Genomic DNA, 21,490 nt, shown 5'->3' with positions numbered 1-21,490 from the left:
GAGGCAGAGACAGGTGAGACTTAGTGGGTTCAAGGCCAGCCTGGTCTACAAAGCACGTTCCAGGACAGCCAGGACTGTTACAGAGAGAAATCCTGTCACTAATTTTTTTAAAAGAAACAAACAGAAAACTATAAATGAGGAAGCATAATCCATTTTACTGAGTGAATAAAAGGTTGAGGGATTGTACTGGCTGGTTTTGAATGTCAACTTGACACAGGCTGGAGTTATCACAGAGAAAGGAGGTACAGTTGGGGAAGTGCCTCCATGAGATCCAACTGTGAGGCATTTTCTCAATTAGTGATTAAGGGGGAGGGCCCCTTGTGGGTGGTACCATCTCTGGGCTGTATTCTTGGGTTCTATAAGAGAGCAGGCTGAGCAAGCCAGGGGAAGCAAGCCAGTAAGAAACATCCCTCCATGGCCTCTGCATCAGTTCCTGCTTCCTGACCCGCTTGAGTTCCAGTCCTGACTTCCTTTAGTGATGAACTGCAATGTGGAAGTGTAAGCTCAATAAACCCTTTCCTCCCCAGCTTGCTTCTTGGTCATGATGTTTGTGCAGGAATAGAAACCCTGACTAAGACAGGGATGTAGCTTATAAAGTGGAAAGATACAAAATTATCTGTTTATTTGGAGATTTGCTGAATAAACTCAAGATCAAATAGTAAAGAAATGGCTTTAACATATCACAACTTTTGAAAGAGTACAAGAGTAAACATAAATCTTTATACAGTGGATTCTGCATTATGGTATCAAAACGATATGTGAAATAAATTAAATAAGATGATTACCATTTTGTCTTGCAGATCTTTTAATTCTGCTAGAATTCTTTACAAATGCAGGCTCATCTGAAAAGGATATAACGGAGTGTCATTGAGCTTATAGCTATGGTATAAGAATAGACTGTGTGAAGCCTTAGGTAGGCTTTGTATAAAAAAATACCAAGTCAATTCAATAATATGGATAACACAGAGTTTCTAATGACTATTTTAGGAGACATTCAGCCATATTATCTAACATAGAATATTAATTCTATGTGTAGGCAAAAACTAGGCAAGATATTTCACCATGTTGTGTATTACATTAGTTCCTACTGCAGTCCTGTTGCCACAATTAAGGACACTGAGAGAAAAACAGATTAAAACACACATTGAAGAAGGCAAACAGTGTGTTGAAAATAAGAGAAAGCATAATTTGAATTTGGAATGGGCAATAACTTGTAATTTAGTTCATATCCTAAATGTATGCTCTCAAAAAAGTATTTTCCTCAGTCTTCTAAGTAGATGACCTTTCAAGCATATATTACAAACAGCAGTTGTTTTCAAGCTATGCAAATATTATTGAACTTTTATACCTAGCACAACTATTCTGTAAAAAATGCAAAAAGGCCATACTAGTATACCAAGACACAAATAGGGAAATATCTGTGTTAGAGTTAAAACTTTGAAATTATTATTTTAAGCAACTAAATAACTTCTTATAAACAATGAGACTTAACAATGATAAGTTAGTTCCTTAAGTAAAGTCCTCCCATTAAATTTGGAGAGCAGAGAAGTCAAAATCAAGAAGACTGGGTAGGTTTCACTATTTTAAATTTCTTTTCCTATATAAATAAGTATTGTAAAATTTACCTGCACAGTATGATTTTGCTTGCTTAACTGGTGGCGCTTCTCTTGGAAAAGAATCTTTCTCTTCAGTGGGAAGCTATATAGTTTTTTAAAGAAGATATTCAATAACAACTGTGTGTTTCAAACAGTATGATTTTAATAACACAGGATAATATATAAACTTATTACCTTCAACTGAGCACATTCCTTAGGACAGTCTAAAAAAAAACAGAGATACAGAATTAATGATATGTAAACCTAACAAACTTTACCACAAAATACTCTTTGTGGTTAGCTTTATAATAATTGTACTAATTTTGGAATTATGGCAAATTTTTACTTTTTTGCTCTTGAATGAAATATCTACTGAAAAAATAATAAACTACATAATTTTCATTAAACTTGACAATTTTAAAATTAACATTATGACCTCAGTGAATATTTCTTTTAAAAAATGTATGTGCTTTCATTAAGGTGGCATTTCTAATGGGTGGAGACTAAAGTGTTTCTAATATTTCAGGATGAAACCAGGAAGCCAGAATAATATTTCAATGGTCAAAACTGATTATACCATGTAACAAAATACATCTTCAGCAATGAAATACTTTACAGTCATTCATTCCAGTGCTCTGAGAGTTTATCATGTCCTTCACTTTATATCTAAGTCATAAGCAGTCACCATTTTTCAGAGACATATGAATATCACTTCTTTTTCAAGATTGTTTCTGAATTTATCTCCATGGTTATTCACTTGTAGAATGATAGCACATACAAATTGTTATTTTTTACACCCACATATATTGACTATATTCTTATATTGCATGCTATATTCAAAGCAGTTGCAAAATTACAGTTGTGAAGTAGCAATGAAAGTAATTTTGTGGTTGGGGTCACCACAACATAAAGAACTGTATTAAAGAGTCACAACATTAGGAATGTTGTGAACCACTGTTTTAAGTAAATGTGTTGAGGAATGTGGCAGGAGCTGCTGACTATCCAATAAGATACGCTCTTCCCTCCCATCACTGCAACTGAATTGTTCCAAGTCACAAGGCTTCTGTGATGGGCTAATCTTGGTTGTTCGTTTGACAACATCTGGACTCAATCAAAACCCAACCTGCTGCACATACCTGTGGATCACATTCTTAATCAGATTACTAGAGGTAGAAAGATCCACTCTATATCTAGGCCACACCTTCTAATATCAGTCCCAATAAAAGGATATGGAAGAAGAAAGCTTTTGGCTTTTTTGTCTTATGTGCCAGCTCACTCTTGCTGGCAAGTTCATCTTTCTTGTTGTTGAGGTATTTCTTCATCTGTATTAGAACCTACTACTTCAGGATTCCAACACAGACCAAAGATCACTGGTGACCTTAGGAATCCTCTCAGTCTCCAACACCAGACTGTGGGACTTCTGAGACATCCAGCCTCATGGAGTTAACAACCTCAAGATTCTCTGCCTTTCCCTCACGAAGACAATCAATGTTGAACTACTTAGACTAAATAAATTCTCTGTTAATGTGTAAAAAAAAAATAAAGGTTTTTCTTAGTTTGAAAATTTTTAAACTTTTTTTGAGAATTTCAAAGGTCATTTCTACCCCATTTTTCACCCTTTCCAACTTCTGTGTCTCTAGTGACTCACAAATTTATAACATTTTAAATTATTATTATTGCACATACACTTATTCGCATGCATATTTGTAACCTACTGAATCCATTTAGTGTTGTGTACATGTAAATGTGTTTAGAGCTGACGAGTTGGGAATGGACATCATATCAGAGAGCCTGTCCTGGGAAAAATCTGATTCACTATCTCTCAATAGCTACTGACTGCCTGTAATTCTTCTTCTAGAGACAATAATGCATCATTTACATCAAACCCTTAAATAAAATTTGGAGAACACAGGAATAAAAAATAAATGGGGACATTGTAAACATTTCAAACATTTTTACTTACTTGTTTCATAAAAATTAATGTTACTAACTCACTTTCTTGGAACCATTTCCCATGCTTTTTATCAGAGACTTCATTTGGAACATAGTCACTTTTCTCAACTGTAGGCTGTAGGGGTTTAGAAGCAAGGCACTTAGTATTCCTGCACATTTCATATGAGATGAAGTTCAGTATGCAAGAAAAAATACAAGTAATTACCTTTGATAGAGGATAGTTTTTAGGAGTATCTAAAAATGTCAAAAAAGTAATAATTAATTCCATGTAAACCTGATGTTGGCCACATACATTCTTATAGAATTAGTATAGAAAATAATACTCATGAATGAGAATGGGTGTATTAATGTTAAAGTTTGACTTATTTCTGCATGGCTTTTTCTATGGCAAAGCCAAGAAAGAACAATTCAAAGATGCCAACTGGAAAAGTAATACAATAGCTGAAAATAAACTTAGAGTTTCCCCAAACAAGATCAAAAGTCACACAATGCTTGAGCAATAGTGGCACAAACATTGTGGTATTAACCAACAACTATCTTATTATATTTAAGACCTTGCATGGCATGGGAACTATGTCCAAGACAGCTCAGGTGGCAGAGTATCTGAGACTCAATAGGCCGTTGACCTAAGTGAAAACAAAATACCATGTTTCTGCTAAAGAAACATTGCAATAAAATGACTTGTAACAACATTTGCTGTACCCATAGTCAGTGTCTTGTTCAGCCAATGTCAGAGAAGCTCCCTCCCACAATAGATAAATAATACAGAGATCTACAGCTGGTCAATGTGTAGAGAGTAAGAGACTTCCATACACTCAATCCTAAATGGGTTGTCTTCATCAAACCACTCCCCCTCAGGGTTCAGGGAACTATGTGGAAGAGGAGACAGAAAGATTGTAAGATTCAGAGAGGATGGATGACAATAATAAACAGTTTCTTCTCAATACAATGGGACTGAGAGATGAACTCGCAGAGACTGTGGCATGCACAGGGTCTACACGAATCTCAGCCAAATGGTGGTCCAGTACTGAGAGAGGGAAGTGTATACAAGCCCCCATCCCTAACCAAGAAGTTACTTCCAACTGACAAGCACTCACAAAGGATAAGTCTTCACCCCTCATCAAGGAAACTGTTCATTGCAACAGATTGAGGACAGCATTATAGAAAAACATAAACAATCAAAATACAAATTTGTTAATTCCAGTCTGAAAAGATGCATCTATGAAAAATCTCCCTCACCTAAAGGAACATCTCAGAAGAGAAGGTGGAAAGATATCTCATATTGCTTCTCTTCTTCCCTATGATCTTGGCATGTCAACTTCCTTTGTTGCTGTGTGTCAATGTGAGATTCTAGCTTGCCTCATGCTGGGCTGGTGTAGGAGCTGTGTGCATGGGGAGGTAGGTCTTAAAGGTGTGGTCCTGGAGGGCAATGTTTGAGAACTCAACAAAGCAAGAACTGAATTCCATAGGTTGTGTGAGCAGGTTTGATTCTACGGCAGTAGTTCTCAATCCATGGGTCATGACCCCTTTGAAGGTTGAACATTTCCACAGTGGTTGCATATCAGATATCCCACATATCAGATATTTACATTACAATTCATAACAGTAGCAAAATTACAGCTGAGTAGAAACAAAATAATTTTATGTCTAGGGGTCAGCACAACATGAGGAACTGCATTAAGGCATCAGAGGATGAGCAAGGTTGAGAACTGGTGTTCTAGGGACTCATCAGTGAACGACAGTGCAGTGTCTGCGACAAGACCTATATTTCCGAGTGGGAGATGAAGTGTACAGGCTTAGGGAAAGCTGATACTAGAGCTGTGTTCTCATTCTAGACCTGGATGAGAGGAGGTGGCACAAGTGGGCTTAGTTCTTGGGGGACTCTCCAGGGGAAGCCATTTCAGGAGCTACATGTCAAGGGGCCTGGCTGGGGTTAGGGGTAGTATATGGCATGGGCATCTTGGTTCTAATGATGACATTTAAACTGTGGAAGGTGATGTTTGGATAGATCAGCACACATTTGTGTTGTTTTGTGTTTTGTTTGTTTAATATTTTACTAATTCTCTGAGAATTTCATCATAATATCATTATATTCACTCCAGTCCCTCCCCTTAATTTCTCACAAACATACTCACTGCTCACTGTCTCCCATTTGTCTTAATTTGACAACCCTTCAACTCTAGTTTGTGCTGTCTGAATCCTTCTGGATGGGCAGGCATTCACTGAAGTACTGTCAACTGACAAGGAGCTTTATATGAACAGACGGGATTGGATATACATATGTAGAGTGATATTCTATAACGATATTCCTCTATACACTCACATTTTGGCTATTATTGGGACTCCATTAAGTTCTCTTACACTAGACACTTCTTAAAGTTTGCCCTAAACATTTCTGTGGATGTGTAAGTCTAAACTACAAGAAAATCTAGGGTATGGGATTAAGAGGGGAAGTGTTCAAAATGCAATATCTAAGTATGCAAAAAAAAGCTAATTTAAAGCAGTATGAAATAGACTATCAAAATTAAAAATAAATGAACTTGTCACATTAAAATTATAAAGAACTATGCTGCTAGATATCTCCTTTGAAATTATTTACTCTAACTTAGATTAAGTTTAGCATATACTTGGCATGTTTTTCTTCCAGTGTTACAATTTGAAGCAGAAGGGGAAGCCATGGAAGTTCAAAGGTTGTTGACCTTTTGGTTGTATTCCTGACCGCTTAAGATTGAAATGCCAGGCCTTTGTTCTCACTGATGCGCTCTCTTTTAGGTTTACAGGATGTTTCCCTAGGATTTAATAACACCTCACAATAGAAACACTGGTGCGATTGCATTGGTTGTGGACTAGGGAAAGGAACCTCACAAGGAGTGGGGCATAAAAAACATGCCTGTGTCACTTTAAGGCAGAAAATTTCCTCTTGGAGTAGTTTTACCAAAAGTGAGCCCAAATTTGAATTCTCTGCTTCTCTCCCTGCCTTCCCTTGTGGTCTGCCCTATCTGTAGTCTGTCTGTGGTGTGTAACTAATGTGTCCCTGTTGCCTGCCTGACCTGTCTGACTGTTGTACCTATCCAGTCAGTTTATCCCTGTTACCTGTTTGTTGTACCTAATAAAGAGCTCTACTCTGTATTTATCAAACAGCCCAGGATATGTGGTTAGGGAAAAAATGAGGAATGATTTTTTTCATAGAAATCTTTAACAGGATTTTGTGAGAAGTTATTTTACTGACTTCAGCTGACTGAGAATAGCATTCACACCGTTTACAAATATTATTGACTTATATCCACATTGCTTCCAGCATTTCTTGGCACATTAAATTGGCAGAGTACACAGGTAGGATAGCAGACCAAAATATAGTCATAAATGATCTCAAGGCATATTGTTAACATGGCTGCAGAGTCTGGCAAGAATTCAGTTCCTTTGAAGGCATGAGATATTTGCAGAAAAGTATATCACCACAGTAACTACACAAAAAAGAAGATGCATATGAGTTAAAGTTACCAACTTTAAACAAATTACCTTGTAGTAGCAAATAACTTTCTTGAAGTGTTCAAATTATTAGTAAGAACACTGCATTATTTACCTCAAATTCTTTTATGAAATTTTGGGAAGATGAGAAAAGTAGTGAGAAGATTGTAATCATTTCAAGTATTTTGAGGTATTTTTCCAGGGAAAGCAATATTACAAAATTTACCTTCTAAAAATGATTTCACAGGAATCATATCCACGGCCTCCTTCGAAACAGACTCTTCCTTTACAATGGTGGGCTGAATGAATTTAGAAAAAAATATTTAATGGCTCTTGTACAGGTTATAAAATATGAAATTAATGATCCAGAGTAAGATTAAAAGTAACTACCTTTGATTGGGGGCATTCCTTAGAAAACTCTGAAATGTCAAGGAGATACATAATCAATCAACTAAACACAAATATGGCAGTATTAACTGTATATAGTTATAAAGAGTTAATATGAAAGATAACTGCCATGGATAGCTTTGGTAATGGCTATTTAATTTTGTTTCAATGTATTTCTGCTTAGTTGTATTTTATATGACTGAAGAACATGACAGAAATCCAATGTAAAAAAATTCAAACCATAGCTGTATTTATACTTAAAATTATTCTCAAAAAATGTGATACAAGTGGATATAACATAATAGGAAAGACATATATACTGATGAGAGATTTTTAATTGATGGAAGGAAAACTGATTAGTGGTCACAGGAAGCAATCCTGACTATCAGGTGTCATTTCTCTCATTAAAGCTGCTGGCTGGGTAGATCAATGCATGTCTCCAATGAAGCATTTTAGAGACATTCAAACAGAACTCTAAAAGCTCCATTCATCTTCTCCATATCATATTCTACTTTTTGAAGCACCAGTCAGTCATAAAACTTTGTAGAGGTGAGTGATCCGTGTATTATAGTTTTCAAAATCGATCAATTTGGGTATTCATGTGCAGAATGACCTTGCATAAATAGTCTCCTCAAGGGATGCATATAATGTATGCGCTATTATTTAGACATTTAGATTTCATTTCCTTTTTACATTATACATGTCGTTGTTTTGATAGATGATTTTCAGAAGATATGTGAACCTAAACTACAGAAAAGAGGGAGGATACAATAGTGTGACTGTATCTCAAAATTAATTGTGTGGGTTTGTGTGTGTGTTTATCCACAACTACAAATTTAGTTAATTAAAAATCTCTTTGTGAGATATGATTTCCAAACAAAAAACAATCTAGTTTGTCCCAGAAGAATTATAAAGTATTAATTTGCTACATCTCAAATCATAGCAGTGTGTAATATTAGACATGTATTCAATAATAACTATATATGTTCTTTTTGCATTGTTGCCTTATTTGGTGTACCATGGGAATATGCAAGTAGAATTTCATCAGTTAACGATCTTATAAGGAAGTCCAGTGTCATTTCAAAACCAGGTGATGATTTTGCATTAAAATTAACCTCATCTTAATCCCTAAAATCAACATTGTCTACATCTTTGATGCATCAAACATACAGAGAAATCTAAATGCTACAGTTCCACCATATGTTTCCCATCTTGGTTCCAATAACTTATACAATAGCATTCACTTCATTTTGATTTGAATCAACATAAATCAAAGATTTCTGAGATTGTATCTTTATAATTATAACAATCTTTATAAGATTGTTACCTTATCATTAGACCTAAATTTGCATAGTGTTTCTTCCTTCCTGTATTGGTTAGTGTTGTTTTTGTTTTGTTTTGTTTTGTTGTTTGGGTATTTTTTTTTTTTTTTTTTTTTTGTCCACTTAACACAAGCTACAGTTGTTGCTTGCCCCTTTCAGGTTTGCCTACAGCCAAGCCTGTGGGGCAGTTTCTTGACTCATGATTGATGTGTACATCACAATTTCTGGAGTATATAATAAAGCAAGCTGAGCATGCCAGGAGTAGAGCAAGCCAAGAAGCAGTAATCCGTCATGACTTCCATCAGTTCCTGACTCCAGGTACCAGCTTTGACACCTCTCCAAGGACAGTGCGCAGAGATGCACAACAAACCCTTTTCTCCCCAAGATGCTTTTGCTCATGATGTTTCATTACAACAATAGAAAACAAACTAAGACACTTCCTGTTTTTAGTTTCATTGTGAAACCTTTCTATCACATTCTTTCCCTTTTGCATTCGTTTAGTAAATGGATCCTGTAAGTTCTTTTCCTCTTTGTTGAGTGTTGATATAACTGTAGAAATTATATTCTCAAACATGTAGACAGATATGGGATTGGTGATTAAAACATCTTATGGGATTGCATTTTTCTCTATGACATTTCTAGGTTCATTCTCCCCTTGAGAAATAGTGTCATAAATAATAACAAAATGTAGGTTTTATTTAGATGTTGCCAACTAGAGGATCTCCCTAGACTTGTTTAATGAGAAGTCTACATCTTTCTGTTTATTGTGTTTGGAACACCAGCTGCACCACTAGACAACTTCTAAGAAATGAAGAATCCCAGAAAAGTTGAACCAAAATTATTTTGAACATTGTCCTCAACAGGCTGACCATGAAACTTTGAAAAGCTCTGGTGCCTCTTACAGAAGCCCTTTACTACTTCACTCTACAAAATCTAGTTTCTCTTTGGTGTGATTTTCCTACCATGTCTCACAATTTGACATCATAAACCATGACCTTTGAATGCTCTTTGGACCTACTGATGGTACTTTAGATGAACTTATAACTAAAGTTCCTTGTGTTTTTCCTTTCTCTGATGTTATTGTAGGTACAAACAGTATTATACTGGGATCTAAGAACACTTTACACTAGCATTAATTAAAAATACATCTGAGAATAGATGTTGATTATACACAAGATCTACCACTGAAGAAGGATTTAAGACCTCAAATCTATACTTTGTGAGGAAAGATGACTGTGAAAACACACTGTTCATTCTACACGCAATTCTGTATTTTCACATGGGCAATGTCTTAGTCAGGATTTTTAGATGAATTTTGTGCCCTCCCCTACCTGATACCTTTCTTTATACCCTTCATTTCCTCTTTATACTTTCTACCTTTCCTAATTTATCCCCATTCTTTACCCCTCCAGCGTACTTCCTAACCTCCCCTAGGGGCAAAAAAGATCTGATAGGTAACTCATATCTGCACCCCATTCCATTGATCCCCTTCATTTAGCCTGTCTTAAAAGTTATCTTTGACATGCAAATAACTGCACATTAATATATCCTGCTACTTAGTAAATATCCAAGAGGTAAATTTTCTGGTTTGGAATATAACTCCTTGTGTTTCAAATATTCTGCCAAAGGATGTTTTATTGCAAGACCCCTCACCTTTTTCCTGAGACACCATTCTTTCTCCTCTTTGATATTTAGCTATTGATAAATAGCCAGTATCTTGTGCTGGGATTTGCTTACAAATATTCTGTGGAAATAAGCACCAGCAATCAGTTACAAAACACTTTCTAATCATTTTGTAGCAAAATCTCAATTATCTATTTTAAAACTAACTGAAATAACTTAAAGGGGCAGGGAGAGGAGAAAAACTGGAAGGAAGAAAATGAGGTGTGGATCAAATACCAACACAGTACATGTTTGTACAAGTTTTAAATTTTAAATTAAAGATGAAAAAGATGTAAAATAAATATGTATTGAAAATATATTACAAAAAACAAAAATTACTGAACATGACATATGTATGTGCATATACACACACGTATATACATGCACATGTGTATATATAGCAATAATAAATAGAAAGAGGCTAAAAATTTGGATGGGAAATCATAGGAAAGGTTTGAGGGAAGGTATCTGGGGAAGGTGTGGGGAAAAAAGGGGAGATGGAAAGTGATATATTCTAGTGGAATATAATTTTAGTGGAAATTCTATTTCCAGTAAAAAGATATTTCCAAATTTTTATAGAGAGAGCCATCAATCAAATCTTCTAACACTAATAAGCACATTTATAAAAGCAGTAGGATACAAAGTTCACATACAAAAATCATGGCCTTCCTATGGAAAACATACCAAGAAAGAAATCAGAGGAATAGTCCCATTCACAATAGTCTTTTAGAGCATCTTGGAATGACTCTAATTAATGAAGTATACAAATGTACAATGAAAATTTTAAGACACTCAAGAAGATACTAGAAGCTGAGAAGGTCTTTTGCACTGTTTTTTGTTTCGGGTTTTTTCCTTGTTTTGGCTTTTTTTGGGAGGGTGAGTTGGTTCATTTGCTTCTTTGATTGTTTGTTTGTGTTTTTATTTTTGTGATTTGTCAACTTGGCCTAAGTGGAGAAAGGGGACCCTCATTTTCTTTTTTTTTCTTTTTTTTTTTTTGTAAGATTTATTTATTTATTTTATGTATGTGAGTACACCATTGCTCTCTTCAGACACACCAGAAGAGGGCAGCAGATCCCATTACAGATAGTTGTGAGCCACCGTGTGGTTGCTGGGATTTGAACTCAGGACCTCTGGAAGAGCAGTCAGTGCTCTTAACCACTGAGCCACCTCTCCAGCCCCCTCATTTTCATAATATAACTTCCATCTAAATCTCTACTTTGAGGGGTTTTTTTTTTTTTTTGGTGTATGCACAGTGATGATTCCATCATTCTGTCACACTCTGACTCCCTCATGCCCCATTTCCTCCTTCTCCTCCTCCTCTGTTGCTTCTGCACACTGTGTTCTTGCTATGTTCTGATTGTTCTAATACCTGCATAAATCATTCCTTAACTGTGAGATAAGGTATTTTATTTACACAAAAAAAAATCACCTGGCTTTGAAATTTATGGTATGATCTAGAGATCTCCTAGTAGGAGATAGGAGATACCATGGGGAAAATGGAGGGTAGAGATTTAACTTGGGATAGAGTAAGAAGGATATGACCAGAAGAAAGGGATGCTGGGGGATAAATAATACTAAAGATGTTTGAAAAGGCCACAGGTCAACTTATTATTCTATGAGCTTACATATATATATACATATATGTATTGTGTGTGTGTGTGTGTGTGTGTGTGTGTGTGTGTAGACAGAGAAAGGCAGAGACTCCAGTATTGTCAATTCCTGTTCTCCTTTTCCACATGCTCTTCTATATTCAGAAATATCTTCTTCATGTTCTTATTTCTGTTCATACTATGATTCTGATCATTAATTTAAATAAACTGCATCAATCTTTTCCCACCTTTGCCTCTTCAGTGTGTCCTACAAGAGTGTGCCACCACATATGACTACACAAATTTTCTCTATCTACACATCGAATGTATTAATTATATGAAGAAGTTAGTGATTGCTGATTGTCCTTTTGCTTTGCCATGATTTTGTATGTTGTGTGCCTAATAGCCTAGTTCCTTGCTGATACTCAATAACTGAAATCATTCAAGGCCATACAATTAAAATTGCTGTTATGAAACCATTTTATGTACTGTATCGAATGTACCAGTACATTCAAACAGTATATATATTTTCTATTGTTTTCTCCAAACTAGAAATCTAGACACTGACATGAAACTCATAAACATCTAAGTTCAGTCCTGATACATTCTAATATTCAGTAAAGTCATTGGGTAACATTTTTGATACATTTTCTGACTCCATTTATTGAAATAAGATTAACTTGAAGTTTATCCTGTAGAGCATAACACCACTGGCCCTAATGGATGATACACTCTCTTTATAGGAAGTGGGACACAGTGTACAGCTGTGTTTTCTCTCACAGTAGTGCTGCTACTTGAGAATAAAATGAGTGAGTGAAACATAGACATCAATATTACTGACTGGTCATAGCAAACCTCAATTTTTGAGTTACTCAAAATAATAGGATTTTTTTAATACATCAAACTGTGAAAACATTCAAACTTTAAAGTGCCTAGTTTTAAGTCTCAAATTTGATCTATTCTCTAAGTAGGTAAATATGTCATAAGAATGGAAAATAACAAAATTAATTTTTGAGATAGATCCAAGGACCTGGTAAGTATTTTTTTCAAATTCTTAAAACATTCTATAATCCATAACTAAGTAAATGGTGTTAAAAAAATAAATGTCAAGTCACTATCTATTGATTCTGAGGACAGTTTGAAAAGTAACTTTTCCTGAACTATTTTACATTGTTGTACAATGAGAAATGTCAAGTTTGTGATTCAAATGTAAACACTTAAATACCGGTAGTGGATTCCTTTCAAAGTCATCTTGACTATTTGGTTCTTCCTCTGATATCAATTTTACAGCTGGCCCTTCTGATAAATCCATAATATGTAATTAAAATAAACAAGAAGACCATTTAAGTAACATGACAATTATTTCATATACAGAAAAAATAAACAATAGTAGCAACACCAATTGTACTTTTGGTTTCCCAAGTAGATATCCTCAAATAGGTGTACTCTTCAACAGTTTGAAATTTACTTGAAATTAGTAAAACTGACTGGTTATTGACAATCTTTTTTGTTTGTTTGTTTGTTTGTTTGTTTGGGGGGCATTGGTTTTGGTTAAGTTTGATTTGGTTTGGTTTGGTTTGGTTTGGTTTGGTTTGGTTTGGTTTGGTTTGGTTTGGTTTGGTTTGGTTTTGCGTTTGGTTTTTGAGACAGGGTTTCTCTGTGTAATAGGCTCTGGCTGTCCTGGACTCACTTTGTAGACCAGCCTGACCTCAAACTCACAGAGATCTGCCCCTGCTTCTTGAGTGCTGGGATTAAAGGAATGTACCGCCATGCCCAGCTGACAATCTCATTTTGTGAATTACTGAAAGATGCCATTAATGTAACTTACAGTTGAAAAGCCATGTTCACTATTCCTATTTCAACATGCTGAGTTTTCTCCTCTGAAGGCTCAGTATCATTGGCTAAGTCCTTCAGTATGGTTCTCTTTGCCTAAATGAGTATACTTAATTTCCACAGCTCTCCTCTTGTGTTTTTGATCAATTTTCCTGTGTATCTTTATCATTTCCATCGTAAATTATCTATGTCTCTATTCATTGTGTTCTTGGACTACATCAGTGATTTCATACACTGTCTTTGTATAAGCAGCAATTATTACCATAATGAAAATTAATGATCATGATCCTGGAGTTGGGTTTTAAAGAGTATAAATTTTAAAAGCCAGGTGAATGTTTTATATATAATAACTTATAATACATAAGGAATTATTTATGTAGGTATTGGAACAACACATAGCAAGAATACAGTACACAGAATCACCAGAGAAGTACCAAATAGGGTGTGAGGGAGTAAGAATGTGATAGAATGATATCATCATCACTATAGAAACAACAAGAAATTGGTCAAAGTAGAAATTTAGATGGAAGTTATATTATGAAAATGCACATAATTGTAAGAGGCTTGAGCACTGATACTTTTAATTAGTCTATATTATCATTTGATGTGGACATGAAGTCCTCTTTATGTGGCAGAGATGCCAGTGTGAGGGATCCTTGAGTAAGTGGGTGGAAATGATTTAGTAAAGGTGACAGTATAAATTCAAGTTGAAACAACCCCAAGCTGAGTGGGAGCTTCCAGAAAATTTTGAGATATCATCACTGCCAGTAAAGAACAAATTTTATCCAGTGAGTAAATTTATAAGCATTGTTCTGTGGAGTGTTAGATGTTCCTCATTACTCGGCAATGGGAGTGGAGTGAGATATGAAATGGCCTCCTCTGTATAGCATGATTTTGCCAGAACTGTCCTCTCCCTAGTGCGTCTTACACTGAAAGAACTTATGAGTGCGTTCAGATATGAAAGTTGAAACACCTAACTCCAGTTGCTTCTTCAAACCAATGCCTCTGTCTTGTAAATGTCTTCTGTAAAATCTATGTCAACTATAATATTTTATTACTTACAACAAATCCTGACATCTAATCTTGGAGAAAAAACAAAATAGGAGTGAGTAGACTGTGGGTATTCCGAATATTTAGAGTATTTCTAGTGTAACAAGTAGGGAAAAACCTACCCAACTGTATTATCCCTGCTTCCTTCATGGGTACCACTTTATCCATAATAGAATCCTTCATTTCATTGGTAGGCTATAAGGGGTTTGAAGGAACAATTGAATAATAATTGTGTATTTCATTTAATGTGAGGTAAAATAGTCAAATCAAAAACATAAAAGTAATTACCATCAAGGGTGGGTAATCCTTTGCAGATTCTAAAAAGCCAAAGAGATCATCAATGAGTGATATGTAAATAAATCGATCAGTCTTGCATTTATTCATAGTTAGTGTGAAATTCAGTCCCCCTGGCTACCTCTTTGTAAATGATAACTTTATGTTTGGGCTTTTCAGGTTTTGAGTTGGCTTACTTTGTTTTTGTGTCTAATTGGAATCATAACACAAAAATAAAAATAAACAAACAAATAAACTGAAGAAAAATTAAAATCTAGTTTTAATTAAACTTGCCCAGATTTTCAAAATATTATTATGCAATGAATATAGCAGAAATGCAAAAGGCACATATAACATTGCAAAGATGTAATAAACGAAGAGATGAGCGATCCCTAATGAGGGGAGCATGTCAGGACCCTGAGTTCCTATCAACTGCCAAAGCTGCTATAGAATGGAACAGCATATCATTTAAAAGAGTTTTGAGCCATGCTGGTTGGTGTTGGTTTGGTTTGGTTTGGTTTGGTTTGGTTTGGTTTCTTTTGTTTTATGTCAACAATACAAACTAGAGTCACCTGGGAAGAGGAAACCTAAATTGCTGAAATGTCTCCATAGGATAGGCCTAGAGCTTTGAGTTAATGGAAACCCTACCTCCCTCTTCTGCTTTGTTGAGAGTACTCCATCGCAGTAGGACACTGATGCTTTACTCGTATGCCTGACATGCTTTGTCTCCTACTTCTCATCCTGCTTTTCTCATCCTCCATCCCCATCTTTCTCATCTCTTTATAGATAATTAGCATCCCTTTAGTATCAGGCTTGACAGAAACACAACTCACAATTCAACTTCCTTAGGGATGCTCTCAATTTGTCACTGAAGCTTGATGACACATCAGCCTCCCTTCAATACTTTTGGGCATCACACCAAATGGCTTTTTCATAAGATATGCTTCCTACCTGCTGCTTTTCTGTTTGTCCTTTCTCTTCTCGAATCTGCTGCCACAGATACGTTACCAGACATTTTGGGGGGATCCTTGCGGGTTCTCTGTTGTAATATAAGTAGTGCTCATGATTGTGCAACATCTTCCCAATCAATTTTATCAAGGGACCAAATTTCATATTTTAAAAATCACAGAGTTGTATATAAAAGAAGCACTGTTAAAATCTAAAGTATTTGGAAATAGAACCTTAGATGCGCTCTTCAAATTCATTCTAACTTCTATCTTCACATGGCCATTGACTATGTAAGCAGCATGGCAGTCCAAAAGAACATACAAATAGATAATAACCAATTATTTACATATTTTAGCCAGGAATTTTGTTCAGCATACTAAAATTGCATCCCCAGCAAAAATAAGAGAATGGGTTTCTTTTTCCAAAATTTATGCATACTTAACCAACTCACGTTGTATTACATCAAGAACTCATAAGTACATAAAAAACACTTGTATCTCTAATGCCTGCTATAAAAAGTTGTGTCAAATGAGTAGAACAAGCAGGGAAGATGCAGAGCTCTGAGACTCGGCAGCTCTCTTACTGATGAAGGAGAACATTAGTGGACCTTAAGGAGATAAAGAGCACTGTCATGGATTTTTCCCTACCAGCTGCATTGACAGTGATGATCCTCTGAAAAACCTCTACTAAGTGGTCTCTTCATAATATTCTGTAACATGCCCTATAATTAGCATCTTCACAAATGTTTCTTTACTACACAATACATACACACAAACACACACAGGTACACACCAAATACACACACAGCTACACACCACATACACTCACAGATACACACAACATACACATACATACACAAATATACACACAGCACACACATAGATACACCACACACAGATACACACACATATACACAGAGAGATACACATACCACACACAGATACACACACACATACACACACAAAAAACACACCAATTACAAACCATACTAAGAAGATTATTACATCCTCTAAATCTTTTGTTCTTCTCTTTAGCATAATAGGAACCAATATCATCTTCACATATCTGTTCACTCAACCCCACACAGGGTCTATGACTTTATTTTTCATTAATTAATTAATCAACTTGTTAAATAGTTCAAACTGATCATGTGAAGATTGATTTTATTCAAACTCACTCACCCCCACTTAATTCACTTCATACATCAAGAGCTGCTGTGAACACTTAGCATTAAGAAAGTAGTTGAAATATATTTTATCTTTGATAAAAAGGCAAGCACCAAGCATGAATTCATAAGCAGATCCTAACTTCTAATCCTAACTATCTATTTAGTGAGGATCTTGACAGTGTTTATGAAACTAGAAAGAGGATCACGAAAATAGGGAGGAAGGCTTTAGAGAAAGGGAGTGGGAAAGGTAACAGAATTTATGAGAAATGAAAGAGGACCCAGAGAGAGAGTAGGTGAGAGGAGAAAGATCAACCTAAACTGTATATGAAAATACCTCAACAAAACCCCTTACTTTGTATACTAATTTAAAAATCTTTAACAAATTCTCAGAAAAAAATCTCTATGGCATGGCTGAATAATGTTGCACAGATTCTATGGATTAGTATACAACCATTATCAGTAAAGAGCACTTCCAACATAATTGTGCTGAGTTTTCAAGTGACTGAACTGCCCAACACCCTCAAATGCACGTCTATATGTGCAAATTACAATAAAATGATTATTGTGGGACTTATCCTACTCCACGCTTCCTGGTTATTCCAGGAAAGACCTAATTAAAGAAAAGATGTGATACCCTCCCGTTCTTTCCAGATTAGTCACCTTGATTAGGTTTCTTGATTAGGTTGGAGACACTTGGTTGAGGTGTCTTCAACTTTTCATTAGAAGTTATTTCTCACTCAGAAAAGTCTTCCCTGAATTTATAATTGCACCACCACCCACTGCCCCATTCTAACTTACAAACTCTTTCAATGCTGTATAAATTAATGTTATTTTCCTCATATGACTCACATTTAAAAGCACTTACTGAATAGTTTGGCTATTCTCACTAGAAAATGATATATCTGGATTTTTCAGTGTTTAAATATCTAGCTAGTTTATCATTGATCCACAATAACAAAAATTATTTTGTATTATCTTAGGGTTACTAGTGCCGCGATGAAACACTGTGAGGAAAGGAACTTTGAAAGAAGGGTTTTATTTGGCTTATACTTCTATATCACTGTTCATCATCAAAGGAAGTTAGGACAGGAACTCAAAACAAGGCAGAAACATGGAGGTAGAAGCTGATACGGAGGCCATGGAGGAGTGTTCCTTACTGGTTTGCTGCTCAACCTGCTTTCTTATAGAATACAGGACCACTAGCCCAAGGGATAGCACCACTCACAGTGGACAGGCCATCTTCCGTCAATCACTAATTAAGATAATGCCTTACAGTTGGATCATAAAGAGGTACTTTCTCAATTGAGGTTCATGCCTTTCAGATAATTCTAGCTTGGGTCAAGTAGATAGAAACCATACAACACAGCTCTCAACATTTAAATTGTTTTTCAGTAATGCCTCAAGCACTAGTCACAGCATTTCTATTGCAGGTTGTACTACCAAAAGTTGGAAATTTATTTAACATAGTCTCAGCTATATAAACTCTCTGCACTAAGCTGTTCAAATGTGTTCAAAAGTCCGCTAGAGAGAACCAACCATGCTTTTGATATTTCTACTGATTTGACTGCATGCTGGGTTCGCCATCACCATCTTGTTAATACTTACACCTGCTCGAACCCAAGACTCAAAAAAGGTTATTGTTTTTCTCAGATAAAGATATATAGACAGTGTTGGTTATAATATCTTTATCCTAGGTGTAATAAACACAGAGAAAATAATGTTTAAGGATAAATGTTAGCCCTATGTTCCATAAGATGATAAACTATTCTTTAAAATACCTTTAAGATTAAGTATTAAATTATAAGCCATCAATTCTTGGTTTTCTGAACTGTGCTTTCCTTTGGTCCATGCAACATTTTTGAACAACAAAGATTTTTATACCAGAAACTGAAATTTATATTTACATACCGATGTCTGGGTATTTCTCCTGTTGTCAAATCTATTGTGATCTTCCTTTAGTGTCACTTCTAAGTCTGGCTCTACTAATAAATATATTTTGTTAGGCAAACTATTGAAACATTGTGCATAAAACAATAGCCTTTATAGCAGTAGATGAAGGTATCTTAAGCTTTGTATTCATGAGAATTGCATTTGGGGTTTCCCCAACTAATTTGTAGCCTGCTAAACAAATAGCTAAATATTTGGTTCTTAAAGGGTTGCTTCCAGTCACCATAAGTATTTGCCTCAACTCTATTTTGACAGATTCTACATGTAAAAAGCATCCTCACATTCAACCATCCAACATAAATGACCAAGCCCTCAGAAATGAAATTTCAAAATATCATATCAATGAATAAAGTCATGATGGTACACTCTTCTTTATCCCATACTATTAACTTTTAAATAATCCACTAATTGTGTTCTAACAAAATCGCCATCAGTCTTCATACCTTTGCCCTTGCCACCCTGTTCCTTATATTCTTTGTATAATCTTTCTGTCCATTGTTCTGACAGTTTTGTTTCATTTTTTAAAACTTAGTTTACCACACAAAGTTTTGAGTTTCTGATTCTTTTCTTAAATAAACAGATCATTCTTTTCTTGGATCTGTCTGGGTGTTTTATTGATTTTTGAATTTTATTTTTGCCACTAGGCCTGCAAATTATTTATTTACATGTTTATTCCTTTTTATCTACTGGGGGGAGAATCTTTTAAGTTGTTTCAGTATAAGCAGTCTTTATTTTAATTGCTTAATAGTTGCTAGTTGGGTTCTTGTTAGTTGCTCATATTGTATATGAAGTAATGTAAATGATGGGTATATGGATGGCCTTTTATAAACATAATAACTACTTGATAGTTTAGCCCAACGTCAGTCATGAAAGTGCAAGTACATGAAAGGAAGTCACAAGAGAGAAGTATTATGTGTAATAGGGATCTAAGTAAAAGCAAATTGTCAGAAAAGATACCACCAGCAGTCTAGTAATTTCACAGGAAAGGGGTGACCGAAGATGTGCTAAGGATATAGTATTAGGCACAAGTCATGAAAGCCTTCTCAATAGTTTTAAGGTTAGACACTTTCATTTCAGAATGTCAGCATGCTAACACTTTCAATGAAGACTCATCGAGCTAGTTGGTGTATGAATGTGCACAGTGCATGCATGAATGGAGGAATGTGTTTTATAAGAAGCTACTCGCACAAGATAAGCACTATCCAGACTATAACTGGTGGAATGTTTATAGAAATGTTTAGGTTATTAATTTATGAATGTCTGGATCAGACCGTGTTTTATTAAATGAATAAATGTATAAGTTGGTTTGTATTCTTGGAGAAATAGACTCTCATCATTTGGGGAAACTAGGAAGTGAATTACGTTAAAGTTATTTGCACTTGCCATTTTTCTGGTGCACGACTTTCTAGGTTGAGGGTACTAGGTTGGTGTTTTGTTTCAAATGATCTAATTTTTTTTTTAATCTATTAAACTCATCAAGCAATGACATCATGGGAGGGTGTTGGCTCTTGGGTAAATTAAGGAACTGGCATCTGTGAAGCAATTGTATGGGTATGTGATGCTGTGTGTAGAGTTTGGTATCACTACAAAGCAACTAAAGTCTGTAAAACAGTCTTAAGGTCAGGAGGAAAGGCAAGGTACAAGTGATGTAATATCACATCGCAATAGACCCAAATGCCATAATAGATGAATGGCATGGGAATAACAAATTTTCAATTTAAAACACATCCAGATACACATAATCAATAGACTTCCTAATTATAATAAAAATGAACATTATTTATGGATGGAATTTATGACTGCATTGCTTACAGGATCCTTGAAATTGTAGATTAAAGGAAGACTCTTGTTTTTCCACTTGCCAAGTGAATCAACAATCCACTCAGCTATCCAACCACTCTTTTAGACTTTAAGAAAAACTTCAGACCTTCCCAGTTACTTTGTATACATTCCTAGTGAGTATAGGTTTCAAGCAAGCAAATCTTATGGGATGACACAAGAAAGAAGAAACACCTGATTTAAAGTGTACATTTCTAATATCTAGCCCTGAAAATGACTTTACTTTCAGTTATCTATGCCAACAATGACTTTGGAAACATTTAGTTCAATTCAATGGTTAAGTTTATCTGTACTTCTTAAAAGTAGCAATGAGAAGACTGGAAGGTGATTTTGTTGCATACTTTACCTGGTTTGAAGGTGGGTACATTCTTTGTTTTCCGTGGTTCTTTGGAAACAGGGTCTTTCATTTCAATAGGAGTCTGGATGGGTTTTGAAACAGGACACTTAATAAATATT

General features: G+C 35.3%; 1 protein-coding gene across 1 annotated transcript in view; it reads right to left on the bottom strand.

Moving 5' to 3' along the window:
• Positions 1-21,490, bottom strand: part of Potea (POTE ankyrin domain family member A) — a 172,068-nt gene that overhangs the window by 102,557 nt on the left and 48,021 nt on the right. The window contains exons 16-29 of the mRNA XM_052162877.1: positions 21,381-21,453; positions 19,157-19,227; positions 16,084-16,171; positions 15,148-15,176; positions 14,982-15,054; positions 13,202-13,275; positions 10,379-10,469; positions 7,407-7,435; positions 7,243-7,315; positions 3,754-3,782; positions 3,591-3,663; positions 1,791-1,819; positions 1,626-1,698; positions 786-842 (exon numbers count right to left, since the gene is read on the bottom strand). Coding sequence (XP_052018837.1) covers positions 786-842; positions 1,626-1,698; positions 1,791-1,819; positions 3,591-3,663; positions 3,754-3,782; positions 7,243-7,315; positions 7,407-7,435; positions 10,379-10,469; positions 13,202-13,275; positions 14,982-15,054; positions 15,148-15,176; positions 16,084-16,171; positions 19,157-19,227; positions 21,381-21,453 — 862 coding nt within the window. The remainder of the gene's footprint in view (positions 1-785; positions 843-1,625; positions 1,699-1,790; positions 1,820-3,590; positions 3,664-3,753; positions 3,783-7,242; positions 7,316-7,406; positions 7,436-10,378; positions 10,470-13,201; positions 13,276-14,981; positions 15,055-15,147; positions 15,177-16,083; positions 16,172-19,156; positions 19,228-21,380; positions 21,454-21,490) is intronic.

The sequence above is a fragment of the Apodemus sylvaticus genome, chromosome 18, assembly GCF_947179515.1.
Source record: "Apodemus sylvaticus chromosome 18, mApoSyl1.1, whole genome shotgun sequence".
NCBI classification, from domain to species: Eukaryota; Metazoa; Chordata; class Mammalia; order Rodentia; family Muridae; genus Apodemus; species Apodemus sylvaticus.
Note: the sequence above shows the minus strand (reverse complement) of the source record. Positions and strands in the feature narration are given on the sequence as shown.